Source organism: Hippocampus guttulatus, chromosome 11 (assembly GCF_054856545.1).
Source record: "Hippocampus guttulatus isolate MCC_2025c chromosome 11, RoL_Hgut_1.0, whole genome shotgun sequence".
Taxonomy (NCBI): domain Eukaryota; kingdom Metazoa; phylum Chordata; class Actinopteri; order Syngnathiformes; family Syngnathidae; genus Hippocampus; species Hippocampus guttulatus.
The window spans coordinates 4447654-4462247 of NC_141271.1; the positions used below are offsets into that span (position 1 = coordinate 4447654).

Below are 14594 nucleotides of genomic sequence, written 5' to 3' on the forward strand. Positions count from 1 at the left end.
TGGTTTTGTCCCGCTCACCGGACGCTCAGCGTCTCTGGGGGTCTATGGACAGTGGGCGTTTATGGGCTGGCCCGGACGCTGAGCTTCAATCACCGATCTTTTGGTGTCGGCATCCGTGGGAGCATTTTTCAATTCTCATTCTGTTCTGAGTTGAACGGGAGACTTCTAATCATTTTAGCGACACTCTCTTTGTTGAAAATGACTAGCGACAAATTAATCTTTTATTTCTGGTGGGTTTTATTGTAGTTGCTTGTGTTCGCAGACTGACTTATATCACCACAGGGTCACAAATCATTTTCTTGAATAGGAACGGAGAGTAGAATTCACGTATAAATAAATAAACGGACACATTTTATGACGTAGCCCGAAATTGAGCTTCCACCCCCTTGACAGACCAGCATCCGCCACTGATATGGACTAAATGCAAGCTGGACTACTTCAAGCGACACATTCATCAGAAAAGTCATTTGAATGATGTTGGAACAATACAAAGTCTCAAGATGGGAAAAGGGATTGGTACAATGTTGCGGGAGAGCGCAAACGATCGGGAGAAAAAGAACCGGCTTTCAGACAGAAAAAAATCCAGCCCTGAGGAAGTTAAAGTTCTAATTGACTATATTTTACCTGCCATTAAAATGAATGCACCAAATCTTGCATTGATGTTGTTTTGATTCCGATTCAATGTGTTATAATGTCTTAATTTTCAACGTTAAACGCTTATCGTAACAATAGAACAGGTAATTGTTAAAATAAGCCTTTTTTCACATTTTCAGGTAGTGGTGCGCCGCCGGATTTTTTCAATGAAAGAAATGTGCCTTGGCAAGTTGGCTCCAAAAAGATTAAAAAAACACGGCTTTACAGCAATCGTGAGGGGCCAAGGGTCCTGTGCAAGACTCTGGCCCTGTTTGGAACACTTGATGCTTCCATCCCATTGTCAAACCAAACACACCGATCCGAAGAGGGCAGTATTCACCAAGTGCGATGATGAGTTAGTTTTATTGTGAATCAACAGCGGTCACTGGAAATGTCAGCAATGGAGGAAGTAGGAACATGAGCATTCGCTCTGGAACAGCAGGTAGGAGAGGAAAAACAATTCTCTCCTACCACCTGGTGGTATAACAAGAAACAAACGCCTAATTCATTTAAAAAGGGCACTTGCCACCATTTTATGCAAAATATATCTCGGACACCGAACCAGTATAAAAATGAGCTAAACTAACACTTTTTTTTCAAACAATTAACAGTAATAATAATACATCATCATACATATACTTGATTGTTTATTACAATGTCTATAATGTATCATTTCTGTTGAAAACATGCATATTCAATGATTGTACAGTGTGGAATAAGAGCACTTACTGACATCATTTAGCAACATCTACACTCATTGGAGAAAATTGATCACCGTTCTAATACATTTGTCATAAAAACATAGGAAATTGTAGTCATATTAAGGCAAAGAAAGGGGGCTTGTCAACTGCAAGAATGGCATTATGTACTGTATATGCATACGGTGTCGACAATTATAAGGACCATGGAAGAAATCCTGAAATATTGTGATCATACTTCATAGAAAATATACTTTACTGTATTTTTAAATCAACGATGACAAAAGGAAGTAGTAGTCCCAACACAGAGTTTTGGGGCCATGACGTTCGTCTTGTCTTCTTTTTCGTTGAAATAGGTTTACGGTTTCTTTTTTTTTCCCTCAGACAATGGTCTTTTTCTTTTGTGAAGAGAAAAACTCTGACCGAGTTGACAGTTTCGACTCTCACTTCAACCTTCGTCGGAGCTGTCACTGCTTCTTTGCGACACGTCTAAAAACAGCTGTTGTTTTTCAGTACGGATAGCTTATAGTGAATGTATTTCCTCACTATTATGTCAATCATAAGAAGAAAAAAAAGCCTCCGTCTGATAGACTGCTTCCATTTTCCAACACGGGGGGGGGGGGGGGGGGGGGGGGGGGGGACAGGTCATAAGTGTGTATTAATCTCAGTCAGATCACAGAAGTTACCGTTCACACATGAAAGAGTTCATTCCTAAGCCCAAGAGCAGCATGAGAAAATCTCAGACACCAGCAGTCTGAAACAATGATTAAAATGTAATTGTACGAATAAATGCTTTCCCCCTCATAGATGACTCACCCTGCCTGTGAATTGACTAAATTTATGCCCTTGGCCACCATATGAACATTTTGCACAACTGTCTGCAACAATAACGCATTTTTTTTTAAATTGGCACATTGATTTTATTGTTTGATGCATTATTTCATGCTCAAAAGCAGTGTTGTTATAGAATTAAGGGGCTAAAGTAATAGCTGGATAATGTTCCACATCATATGGAGATGGCTTACTGGCAACTCAGTCAAGCAGACAAATTTCCTGTTTCTGGCTCGTCATTGACCATATCGTCCAACCTCAGAGCTCGATGGTGCGTACGTGTTTGCCCGCTGAAACGGCTTTGATCACACTGGCAGGTAAACACTCTGACTTCTCCGTGGCGCTGCCACAACATGACCAGTGCGGCTTTCCGGGATGACCCTTGTGGTTGTGACCGCACCCTTGAAATCCTCCTGCCCACATAAACACAAAGTATTCAGGTTTCAAGGATGCAACATTGACCGGCTGTAGAGTTGAATTGATACCCGATATGTTTACATTTTATACCTTCAGGAAATGTTACCTCCCTTCTGTACAGTAATCAATCTGTCAGGTTTTATTAACTCATTCAATCCCAGCCATTTTCACTGGAGCAACCCCCTCAATCCCAGCCTTTTACTGGATTTTGACTGATCTTGCAAGGCCCACAGAATATTTGGTTTTAATGCTATATAAACATGGAGCCTACCAAAATAAAGTTTGGACTCTCTTCTTTCAGTAGATAATTTTGTTTCTATCTTTTTCCATTCTTCAGCAATCGGCATTACAAAATGGCTGTTTCATGAAAATGGTGATTCCTGGGCAAAAAAACGGAGAAAAAGAGCTTTTTATAAAAGCAAGGCATTTCAAGCACGTGAGGCACCACTGCCACCTACTGGTCGCTTTTTTACATGATTTACAATGCAAACGGCTTATTCTCATTCACAGATTGCATCAGACCCTCCTCTCTATGGCGCAAAAAAAAAGAGAGACTACAGGTACGTCCTTGGTAGGCGCGGCCTAATTTTAAAAAGACGTACAAGTACATCTTGTGGAATGAAAGAGTTAAGTGCCTACATGAGCAGGAAAAAATACACTACTATGCAGAAGTTTTGACACACTTTTACATTCAAAATCATGAGCAAGTGAGCTTTGCCATTTTCCCCCCGCAAAATAAAAGTATAAGATGTTATCATTTATTGACCATCATTTTCTGTACCAGTTGTTGTCCTCATTACTTTTGACGGTTGAGCTGGAGCCTATCCCAGCTGACTTTAGGTGAGAGGCAGGATATGCCCTAAAATGGCCATCCATCAAACACAGAGCACATATGGACAAACAATTCACACGAATCACTGTGGTTGCAAAAGTGGACTTTGATGTCTACCTTATACTACTTTCCTATAAGTGACTTGCTTTGGAGCGCTGCAACTGCACTTACTGTAAATTACATTAAAGCGACTTGCATCGTTTCGGACTACACCATGAACCAAACACCAATAATTAACTACAAAGTGTAATTTGTGTCATTAAAAACAACAGAGTGCAACAGGGTTAGTGTAATGTTAGCGTCTCTTCATACCGGGCATAGTTCCTGGACAGCCGCAGCGAGCCTCCTTGGCTCCTCCACTGGAGCAGAAGGAGCAGCAGTGAAACACTCCAGTGTGAAGCCTCAGCTTCTTCGTTACATTCAAAATAAACGGGGAACCCTGCAGGATAGAACATAAGTCGCTTTATGAACCAAACTACTATTGATTGTCAGAGGTGTTTTATGACCTGGTTTACTTTAAAATCTCCCAATTAATGTACAAAGCACACAATAACCTGCTCTGCCAAAATATTCAGAAGTTTTTCGAAATTCGAGAAAGCAGCTATGATTTAAGAGGTACCAACTTATTCAAAAAACTCAAAACAAGAACAAACATCAAGCAAAGAAGTGTATCTATCAAAGGTGTTAATCTGTGGAATAATCTCGAAACGGACCTGAAAATGAGTAAATCGCTTGCTGAGTTCAAAAACAAATTCAAAAAAATAGTACAAACAACCTACATCAATCAGAGTTAAAATGATAAATTCAAAACATTAAATATAATGATAAATCAGAACTAAGTTGATAAATGGAGAAAGGTATATAAATATCCATTATGAATACAAGAGAAAATTGACAAGAGTGTCAGGGTGTGGAAGTATATAATCGCAATACAAACCAAAAGTTGTAAAAATATCACGGTTAAGGGTAAAGTATGAGCCTTAATGGAGACTTCTTTCTTTCTTTTCTGATTGATATAAAAATGATTTATTAGATATAAACACATAACGGGGTAGGACTAGATACGTTTTTTACTTCTTCCTACTCCCTTGAACATAACTGTGTTGAATGAAGATTGATTTCTTTCTTTTTAATCTACCTTATTTTCTGTCAAATTATTACTGTATATATGTTTTATGTTCAGTGTCAAGGTTTGGTTGCTGACCTCAGCTCCTTAGGCTAATGTATCCATTTTTTAAAAGTTCTGGTAATAATGTTTGCAACAATCCCATTTTTAACATTTACCTTCTACAATTTTCTCAATACTCTCTTCTATATTGTCGCTGTCAGGCGGAATCCTCATACTGTCAAAATACCAACTTTTGCGGAAATCAAAAAAATGCCAGCTTGGTTGCGTTCCCAAATACATTCAAACAATAATGCGTAAGAAAATAAAAACACTCTTTTATTTCTCTGGCATTGATGAAAATAGCAAAAGTGGGCATCCCTCGTCTGTGACAGGAGGTCTGTCAGTCCATCACTGATAATTGACGAATGACGCAAAACTAAAAAAAGAAATGACGGACAAAGCATTGACAGAAATGGGTTTTCGTCCATCAGTGTCCGCTTGGAGTTGTCCCTTCTAAATAATGAAACCTAAAAACTGGACAACATCTGAGTGGAATTCACATTTCTCAGCCTTTATGTACAATTTGTTTTCAAGTAATCTTTCTAATAATTAGCAAGTAACATGTTGATGATGGCGGCCCGTTGGTCCAGTGATTAGCGCATTGACCTCACGGTGCAGAGGTTCAATTCCAGCTCCGGCTTTCCTTGTAAATTGCCCACCTCTGGAAAATAGTACAAACATGGAGCTCGAGGCGGCTGTGCGCTTCACAGTCCGTGGTCTTGCCAAGCCCCCATCATCCAAAAACCCTTTTGATATGTCACAAAAGAAAATGCCCATCCTACGTCACGGTCACAAATGTCATGAGCGAGCCAATAAGACAATCATCCAATTAACCCTGTGCATTACACGTAATGTGCAGCTGAGACTTACCTGCAATGAGGTACTACAGCGATCAATTTTAACATAACAAGCCAATTTAAATGATTCTAACCTTACTATTTTCACTCATTATTGTCAAAGAAACAACCAGATGTTGAATACAGGCGGCACACAGCATCCGCAAAACAATGAAATAGATGGGGTTTTAGAACACTCCTCAGACATAAGTCGTGTTCAAGACTGACAATGTATTTGTTTTCAAGCTATTTTCACCCCTATAAATAGGTTAATACTGTTAATACTGTTGCACTGTTTGTGCAAAATTAACAGACGAAATGAGGGTGGTCCTTAAGTATCGATTTGTGGAAAAAAAATATGAATTTCGCCATATTTAGGCATGGGGGCATCCATCAGACAGCGACAATATTATTTATGGCATAAATAGCACACAAAACAATGACATGCACATTACCAATAAAGGTAAAACAAAACGAAAAATATGTTTTTCTTGCTCAGGGAAGCCTTTGAAGTCAATTCATTTTCTAGTCTCAAGCATTACCTTTCCTCAGCCTTGTCAGTATTGTATCCCAGTACTTCTTCTCCGTATATAGTCCATAAAGTACACAGAGTAGCTATATTTAAGTCAGTCACATGGGTTCATGTTGTACCTTCACATGTTGAGCTTTGACACAAACCCACACAGAGTATGTTCCAGCCTCGTCCGGCGTGTAGGAAACTTTGTAAGAGCCGTCATTGTTGTCCACCACTGTGCTTTCCACCACACTGAAAGAAAAAATTACAGTTCCTTTGACAAAATGTCACATACTGGTAAGTCAAAACCAACATGAACTATAACATTATTTAACACATCTCACAGGATATCGTAGCAATCTCCACAAAATAAGCAAACACATAAATGCGAGTGATTGACATCACAACAAATTGAGTGAATGCTTTGTGTTTGATCTTTTTTTTCTTTTTGTTCTTGCTCTCACCGTTGGATGTCTAACATTTCAGAATGGATTTGATTTGATCTCAATTAATCCACCCAGCCATTTTGTGTTGTGTTTCACCTTATTAAGGGTTGTGATTCGTGGGAAAGCTAGAACCTCTCCCAGCTGACTTTGGGCAAGAGGCAGGGTACACCATGGACTAGTTGCCAGCCAACCTCAAAGACGACAACTTTTTGTCATTGTTTCAGTTAAGGTTAGTGGTAGTCACTCGCCTTGTAGTACACGTAAGTATCGTGGCGCCCACTGTATAAATATTCTGAAACACTCAATATAAAGTGTATGTAGGTATGGATGGATGGATGGATGGATATATGGCCTACATGTTCTTACCAGTTTTTCTTCTCCCTGTGGACAATGCTGACCAGGACATGATCCCCGCCACGTGCCATCTGGTCCCCGCTGGAATTTCTGCAAACCAGGGTAAAGTGAGCCTGCTGGCCCTCATTAGCCTGCTGGAGACCTGTGGACATGGTGATGAGGAGGGTTCAGTAAATTTTCAAATTAAAAAAGTAATTTATTATGCGGGGCAGCACGGTGGTCGACTGGTTAGCACATCCGCCTTTCAGTGCAGAGGTGCAGGGTTCAATATAGCCTTCATGTGTGGAGTTGGCATGTTCTCCCATTGCCGGTGTGGGTTTTCTCCGGGTACTCCAGTTTCCTCCCACATTCCAAAAACATGCATGGCAGGCTGATTGAACACTCTAAATTGTCCCTCTGTGTTAGTGTGAGCATGGATGGTTGTCCGTCTCTGTGTGCCCTGCTGGCAACCGGTGCAGTGGAATTTGAACCATTACCTTTAAGCTCCACAGCACAATTCTTTACAGTAGAGCAAATGCAGTGTCATAGCATAAACATGGGAGCACAAAATAAGGTCCAACTAATTACTATAACTAGCTGCCACTCTAAACCTCTGTTCACGACTGCTTACCTTCTCCATCTATAGTGCACTTGTTGGGGTCCAGAGCCTTAAAGTGGATTACGCCCACCACTGGGTAGCCGCTCACCTCACCTGCCAGGCCCCGGGGATCAAAGCGAATACCGCTGCCGTCATCGGGGACGAGTGCAGCTAGCTGGTCATCGCAGCTGCTCTCTGCCAGGCTGCTCAGCCTCCTCAGCGTCACACCCTTAGTGCTGAGAATCTCTGCATCCGAGCCACAGCTCAGCAGCCTGTCGGCGAAGTCCACGCCACCACGGACATCAGACAGTGCCTGCTGCAGCTGTGCCCTCTGCAGATGCAGCTGGTTCCTGTCACACAATGGGAATGACTCCTAAATTAACTTGGTTCAAGTTGTCATCCAGCATGGCAACACTCAAAACAATTAACAGCATATCAAAGTCCAACATATCATCCAGCAGTCCAGCGTACAACATATCAGGATCCAACATGTAATCCAGCATTTCTATCCCAACATTTGATTTAGTATGTGAATGTCAACATGTCGTTCTGTCATTCAGCATTTCAAATCCCAGTATGTCAATGTACAATCTGTCATATACAGTGAAACTCCTCTACAACGGAACCTACATGGTCGAAAATACCCCCTAATGTGAAAAATCTTTCATGCTCCCCCTATGACGAAAAGTCCCCGTTGCGTTATACGAAATATTTTTCTCTGCTCTTGCCTCGCAACGAGATTCACTACAGTGAAAACAAGCCTTCCGCAAAAGTCTAATCCAACAGCGACCTCTACTGCTTCGTTCGGAAATGGCAACAGCAACCACCACACTGGTTTACACATGGCAGTAGTCCAGGAAGTATATGTTATTGTTAGTTTCAGACGCAGCAAGAACGTTGCATTGCTAAAATGGCTACAAAACGGACCTTTGGATGTCAAGCAGCTAAGACAAGAAGAGCTCTGATGCTGGAAGAGAGGGTAAAAGTGATCAAAATGAAAGATGGAGGAAGCAAAATAAAAGACATTATCCAAGAAATCGATGTAAGTGAAAGTGAATGCTGATCGTAAATTTCTCAATTTCTTTCTTTTTCACAAATGGATAGAAAATTTGAATGTTGCTTTACAACATAACGAAAAAAATAACTGATTTTTGGGTGGTTTTTTTTCTTAGTTTTGTATCATTAATTTATTAATTACAGGAGGGGGATGATGCTGATGATAAAACACCTGAACCCAGATCCCTGCAAGACAGTCTCAGCAATATTACAGCACTCATTGAAGATGTTAAAGGCAGAGGAAACATGGAATGACTGAGTACAGCACTAAAACTCAGAGACCTGATCCAAGAAGAAAAATTGAGAAGTGTCGAGCAAAAGAGTATAAATGACTTTTTAAAACCAACAGACAAAGTGGAGTGATAAATGTCAAACAATTGTATGTTAATGTTAAACAATATCAAATAAGTGTATGCTCATATTTCTACACTATGTACAGTATTGGAATAAAAATAAAGAGTACACATACACGTTTTGTGTGTGTGTGTTTACATCGGAGATAAAAATTTGCTACAGTGAAAAACCCCCTGTTGTGAAAGATTTCTTGCTGCAAACATGATTTCGTTGTAGAAGAGTTTCACTGTAGCACGTCATCCAACAAGTCATCCAGTATGTCAGCATCCGACATGTAATCAAGCATGTCAGCCTCCAGCATGTTATCCAGCAGGTCATATGTTCTAGTTTATCAACATGTCTTGCAGTATTCTAACACAACATATCAGTGGTGTCAGGTCGAAACCTCCAATGTCACATTTTAGTAAAGTTCTTTTTCTTCCCCATAAATCTATACAATTAGTCAGTCTACACGTAGTGGGTGTTATTTTCACAAATTATTGACCAATCTTAAGTGTTAACTTGCGATCTTTGACGATAATATTAATGGTTTAAAAGACATGGCGTTTTGAAGGTGTCCTGAAAAGTGATGATTTAGCAAGTAAAAGGCTTCTGTCTGATGCCAGCCGCATCAAAATTTCATCCTCATCAAGCATGTTATTGTCTGACATATACTGTGACATGTTAAAGGGGAAGTCAAGTCAAACTTCTTTTCAATAATATTCTCCAAGCCTCGCCACTCATCTAAACACGGCATTCTGCTTAATATTGCATTTGTGGAATATGAAGGAAACCATCCGTTTTTATCCATCTCAGGGGGCGACCATTTTGCCACTTGGCTGTCGACTGTAGTCCAGTGGGGGATTATCATATAAGTGAATGATGAATAGTACAAAAGATGATCTGAGCTGTATTTTCTGGCACCAAAGCTGAATCAGGCTGTTTGAGAAATAACTGCTTTGTTGCTGCAGCATATCAGAGTACAATGTAACGCAGCATCAATGAAACCCATTCATCCAATATCCAGCACCTCATCTCAAATGTCATCCAGAAGCATCTTCCAGCATGTTAATGCGTAACATGTCTTTTAGCATATGCTATGACATCTCAGCAGCCAGTCCAGTATGTCATCATGTCATGCAATATGCCATGCAGTATGTGATCCAACATGTTAACCAGCATCTGTGATCTATCATCCAACATGTCATACTTCATACATGTCAACATCTAGAACGCCACTCAACATGACATGTTGGATCTTGGCAATATGTCATTCAGCATGGTTCATCGTGTTGGTATCATACTTGCGTTGGATGTGAAGCTCCTCTAGGCGACGCAGTAGGGCGAGGCAGTGAGCTTCCACCGCACCGGCGTAGCCTCGAGCGAATGCCCTCACCTCATTGGCTGTGGCCTCCACTCTTGTCTGCAAAGCCTCCTGGGAACCCTCCACCTGGAGAAGATTATAAATATTAACAAATGAAACAGGAGGTGACAAAATGAACTCGTCACACCTTTTGCAGTGTCTGCTCCAGTCTTTGCAGGTGAGGTCGCAGGCGGACAGTGACCAGTGTCCTGATGTGGTCTCCGTGGCAGCCAATAACCTCATGGGCGGGACTGCAGCGGTGCTCGGAGTGGAGAGTTGCGGCGCATTCCAGGCATACTGGTAGGTCGCAGGGTTGGCAGAAGAGGCGCAGCTCCTGTCCAGGATGGAAGGCACACAGGATGGGACGGCAGAGGCGACCCTGAGACTTGAGATCCTGTAATTGCTGAATGGAGTGAGACGCTGTACGCGTCTGACGCCTGTCAATGACAGCATCAATGTAGATCAGTGATTCCCAACACATAGAGTACAGTGAGTATTCAATTAAAAAGACCAAAATGTAATAGCAGGTAAGTAATTAGTGATTAAATCATCAAGATCATCAGACAAAAATCATCGTATCGACAGTTATACAATTTTTTTGGGGTGGTGAACTGTGAGATTTTTGTCACGTGCAAAATATTGCGTCTTGGCTCAACAATGGTTGGGAAACACAAATGCTCAAAAAGAGCTCAATCAAAAATGATGGCTGGACTGTATTAAAGTCAAGATAACTTTAGAGGTACAGTATTTATGTAACAATGCGTTTGTTTTTGAGCTTGTACAGCAGCAGCACAATGACAACAGTTTCTAATAGTTTCTCAATTATCTTTAACTTGATGACAGTTTTATTTGCTGATTATAACTAACCTGTGCAGATAAGATTTTATTTACATGTTGATTAGTAGAACATGATGTAGAAAGGTTCTACTGCCGTAGTAGTTGAAAAAAAGTCACCAAATTACAAGTGATTAATTTCTTGATTAATTTTGCACAAATAGTAATAATGATTATGATAATAATACATAATACATGTTCAGCTACATTTGGGAAAGCATCCTAAAAACGCCCCGACGAAACAAGAGAATTGACCAAATGGCCTGAAATTGCAGTGTTTCGTTTTGCCTTGTGTTTAAGGCTCTCATTATTTGTTATGTTTTGTGAATATTAATTGAACAGGTGTTATGCTTTGATCGCCAGATTTTGTACAAGATAAGCTATTTTATTAGCAAAGAGAAAAGGCAAGGAAAATAGTCGAACGTTCATGTGGAATTAATGGCGTTGTTGAAGTTATCGTTTTATCATCGCATGCAAATGTTCATCACGACAGAGTCTGTTTTGTTTACTTGTGAATAGAATTTTGCAATAAAGATTGTCTTAAAAAAAACAAAAGTTAACGCGGAAGTACAAAGTAGAAGAAAAAAGTAAAGCGGTAGTAAATAGCCGTGAAAGAAGTACCTGTGCGCTTGAAAACAGAACTCGCACAAGTTAACACAGCAGACCTCACAGCGGCTCTCAGCCAGTCCTTCGCCGCACAGGTCACACCCAAGTGGGCCGTTGCGAACCAGGGTCTCGAGAAAGACTTCGTCTAACGCCAAGTGGTCAATGGTTAAGCCGGCAGGCCCTGAAGGCGGAAGGTCCACCTCCGAGTCACAGTCGGGGCAGAGCACCGTGACGGTGATCGGTGTGGCTTTCTCTTTCGGAGTTCCCCCGTCGCTGCCCTTACGTTCTGGGGCGTCCCGGTTGCGACCAGCGTGAACCGAAAAGGGCTCCAAGTGGCTGATACAGTCCAAGCAGAAGGTGTGCAGGCACGGCAGGATTTTCGGCTCCCGGTACAAGCGTTTACACGCGCTACAAACCGCCCTGGGGTTCGCCGGCAGACCGTCTTGTGCGATTGCCACAGTTGTCGTCAGCTGTTCGCAATGATCTTTTTCTTCGGACATCGTTGGTGCCGACAAAAACAAACCAAACTTTGCGACTAAACTTGTTCAAAAGACAACAGTGCGGAAGGAGAATTTTTGATATGTCCACAGTAACTCACGTGAAACTTTACTATCAAAACAAAAACACATTTTTAACTTGCCTTCATCCGTTAATATGCCACCGGAATGCAGTCCTTGATGCTTCTTCCATGGCTCCAATGGGACATACGACACCGCTTCAGCGGTGGGCCAATGGAAGGGCGCCGGGGTCCAGCAGGGGCGGTCCGAACATTTTTAGGTACCCCCTCCAAACATGCCCACACTGGCCCTCTTTTCTGGCAGGACTGAACTAAGCAAATTGTCATGCTATATTTACACACAAAAACGGACCTTTTACAAGTTCTGTTGTTTCTTTTTAGAAGTATTCCAAGCACTGTTAAACTCATGTGAAAATTATGCACAGAATGAAAAATGCATGAAACGTTCAATGATAAACCTCACTCAAAGTTTAAGCTATAGTTCGCAGTGCCATGAAGGGAGATGGCCAAGTCGTCTACAGCGAGGAGCGGAGGGCTGGCCAGTGGATGGGTTGACCACCTGTAGAGTGCGGCGGGCCTCTGCGTACCAGTGTCCTACCATGGCCAAGCCATTCCAGGCCGACTTGGAGCCTGTTCCGGCGCACCACAGCGTGGGAAGTGCGCCTGGCTGACGGCCGCCATTCCGCGGGGTGGGAGTCATTCTCTCCAGATTGTCGCTACGTTTCTCCATTTTCTGTTATCTCTTCTATTATTTTCTTCTCTTTTCTTTCTTACCGCTATTTTTTTCTTCTTCTTCGTGCTACCGCTATTTTTATTTTTATTCATCGTGACAGCGGTTCATTTTGGCCTGGGGAGTCAAGTTCAGCATGCGCGTCAATGATATCTGGCGCCATCTAGCGTCGTGAATGGCTATAATGTCTAGACCCGAATATAAGACGACCCCCACTTTTTCAGTCATATTTCAATGCAAAAAACACCGTCTTATATTCGGGCCAATACGGTGTTTGTGTGTGTGTGTGTGTGTGTGTATATATATACAGGTATACAGTGTATATATATATATATACTGTATATAAATATTAGAGCTGTCAAATGATTAAAATATTTGATCTCATTAAAAATGCAACTGTCGTAATGAACTCAAATTCACTAAAAATTAATAGTGATTACTCACGCATGTTTTAGCGTTTCTGAATTTCCTTTTATATTTGTTTTGTCCTGTCCCCCCCCCCCCATTTCAATGCTCTCATCAACATGGAATCATGAATCAGTTTTCCATGTGCAAAATGCAAATATTTACTGAAATAACAATTTTGATTTTCAATTTTACATGAATTTTTTTTTAACTTGGAGCAGTTATTCACACATAATCTCTCACACAATATTACTGTCCATCAACAACAGTGAAAAAAATATTTTGTCACACAACAGCTGCTTTAACAGTTCTTTTAATGGAATCAAAACAGAGCAATATAACATTATAAAGTGCACATCTAAGGTAAACTAGTACTCAGCCGATAGTGGATTGAAGCCATGGTTGCATACTTCGTTTTTCTCAATTTTGCTTTGAACACAGCAGTCAGGCTATGTGGATTCTGTTGGTCCTTCTTGCGCGGAAGTCTCTCTACGGTTATGTGTAGACATCATTTCGGATGACTACACTTGGTTCGATGACAACACTGGAGACGTTTTATTTTCAGTGTGGTCGCTAAGTCGCTACCACTGCACCGCTGAACTCTCGACGTGCCTCAGCGCACCGTCACTGTCAGACGAACACAGAGAAGCTCCACCCGCTTTATTTATATGGAGACGGAACACGGTAACCTTCCACACAAAATAGTTCTAAACAAGTAACAATCGTATCAGTGGCATACATCATACTCAACAGAATGCCTGCTCTTTATTCACCAGAGGCTCATCAACCTAGTCTCATATTTCTCTCCCGAAACGGTGTCTGCTCCCGCTTGGTGTACCTGAGCCTTCTCCGCTACGTACAATTTCTGTTCATAGCTTGTAATGGAGGCTCTCGCTGGCAATCCGTAGTGGAGTCGTTAGATGCAATGCGAATGATTTCAGCTTGAGTCGAGCTGTGGACAATGTTGACAGGTTTGCATGCAGTCGCCATGTGGCTGTCAGACAAAGACAGCAAATGAACTGAGTGGCGAGCAGGGAAGGGTGGGGGTGGAGGTGGGGGGACAGGAGCAGAAAGCAAAAGCATCCGCCTTTGTCGAGAGCCAAGAAAAAGCAGATGACCATACCTGATGCACTCGAAACTGCCAAACAAAGGCTCCAACCCATGTCCAGCCGCCTAAAGAGGTACACGAAAGAGAATGAGGCCAGACGAATAAATAGGTATATACATATATTCATTCATTCATCTTCCAAACCGCTTGATCCTCACTAGGGTTGCCAGCCAATCGCAGGGCACACAGAGACGAACAACCATCCACGCCCACACCTAGGGACAATTTTGAGTGTCCAATCAGCCTGCCATGCATGTTTTTGGAATGTGGGAAGAAACCGGAGCACCCGGAGAAAACCCACGCAGGCCCGGGGAGAACATGCAAACTCTCTCTCTC

At 41.7% G+C, this 14594-nt stretch overlaps 1 protein-coding gene across 1 annotated transcript; it reads right to left on the reverse strand.

Annotated features, from left to right (window-relative positions):
- Window positions 1-977: 977 nt before the first annotated feature.
- On the reverse strand, window positions 978-12184 carry trim45 (tripartite motif containing 45). The gene is made up of 8 exons (XM_086124400.1): window positions 11514-12184; window positions 10207-10495; window positions 10000-10145; window positions 7340-7656; window positions 6742-6871; window positions 6067-6181; window positions 3724-3850; window positions 978-2575 (listed from the first exon to the last, which is right to left on the reverse strand). Exons 1-8 carry the CDS (start codon window positions 11996-11998, stop codon window positions 2421-2423), a joined length of 1764 nt encoding a protein of 587 aa, XP_085980526.1. The 5' UTR covers window positions 11999-12184; the 3' UTR covers window positions 978-2420.
- Window positions 12185-14594: the final 2410 nt, after the last annotated feature.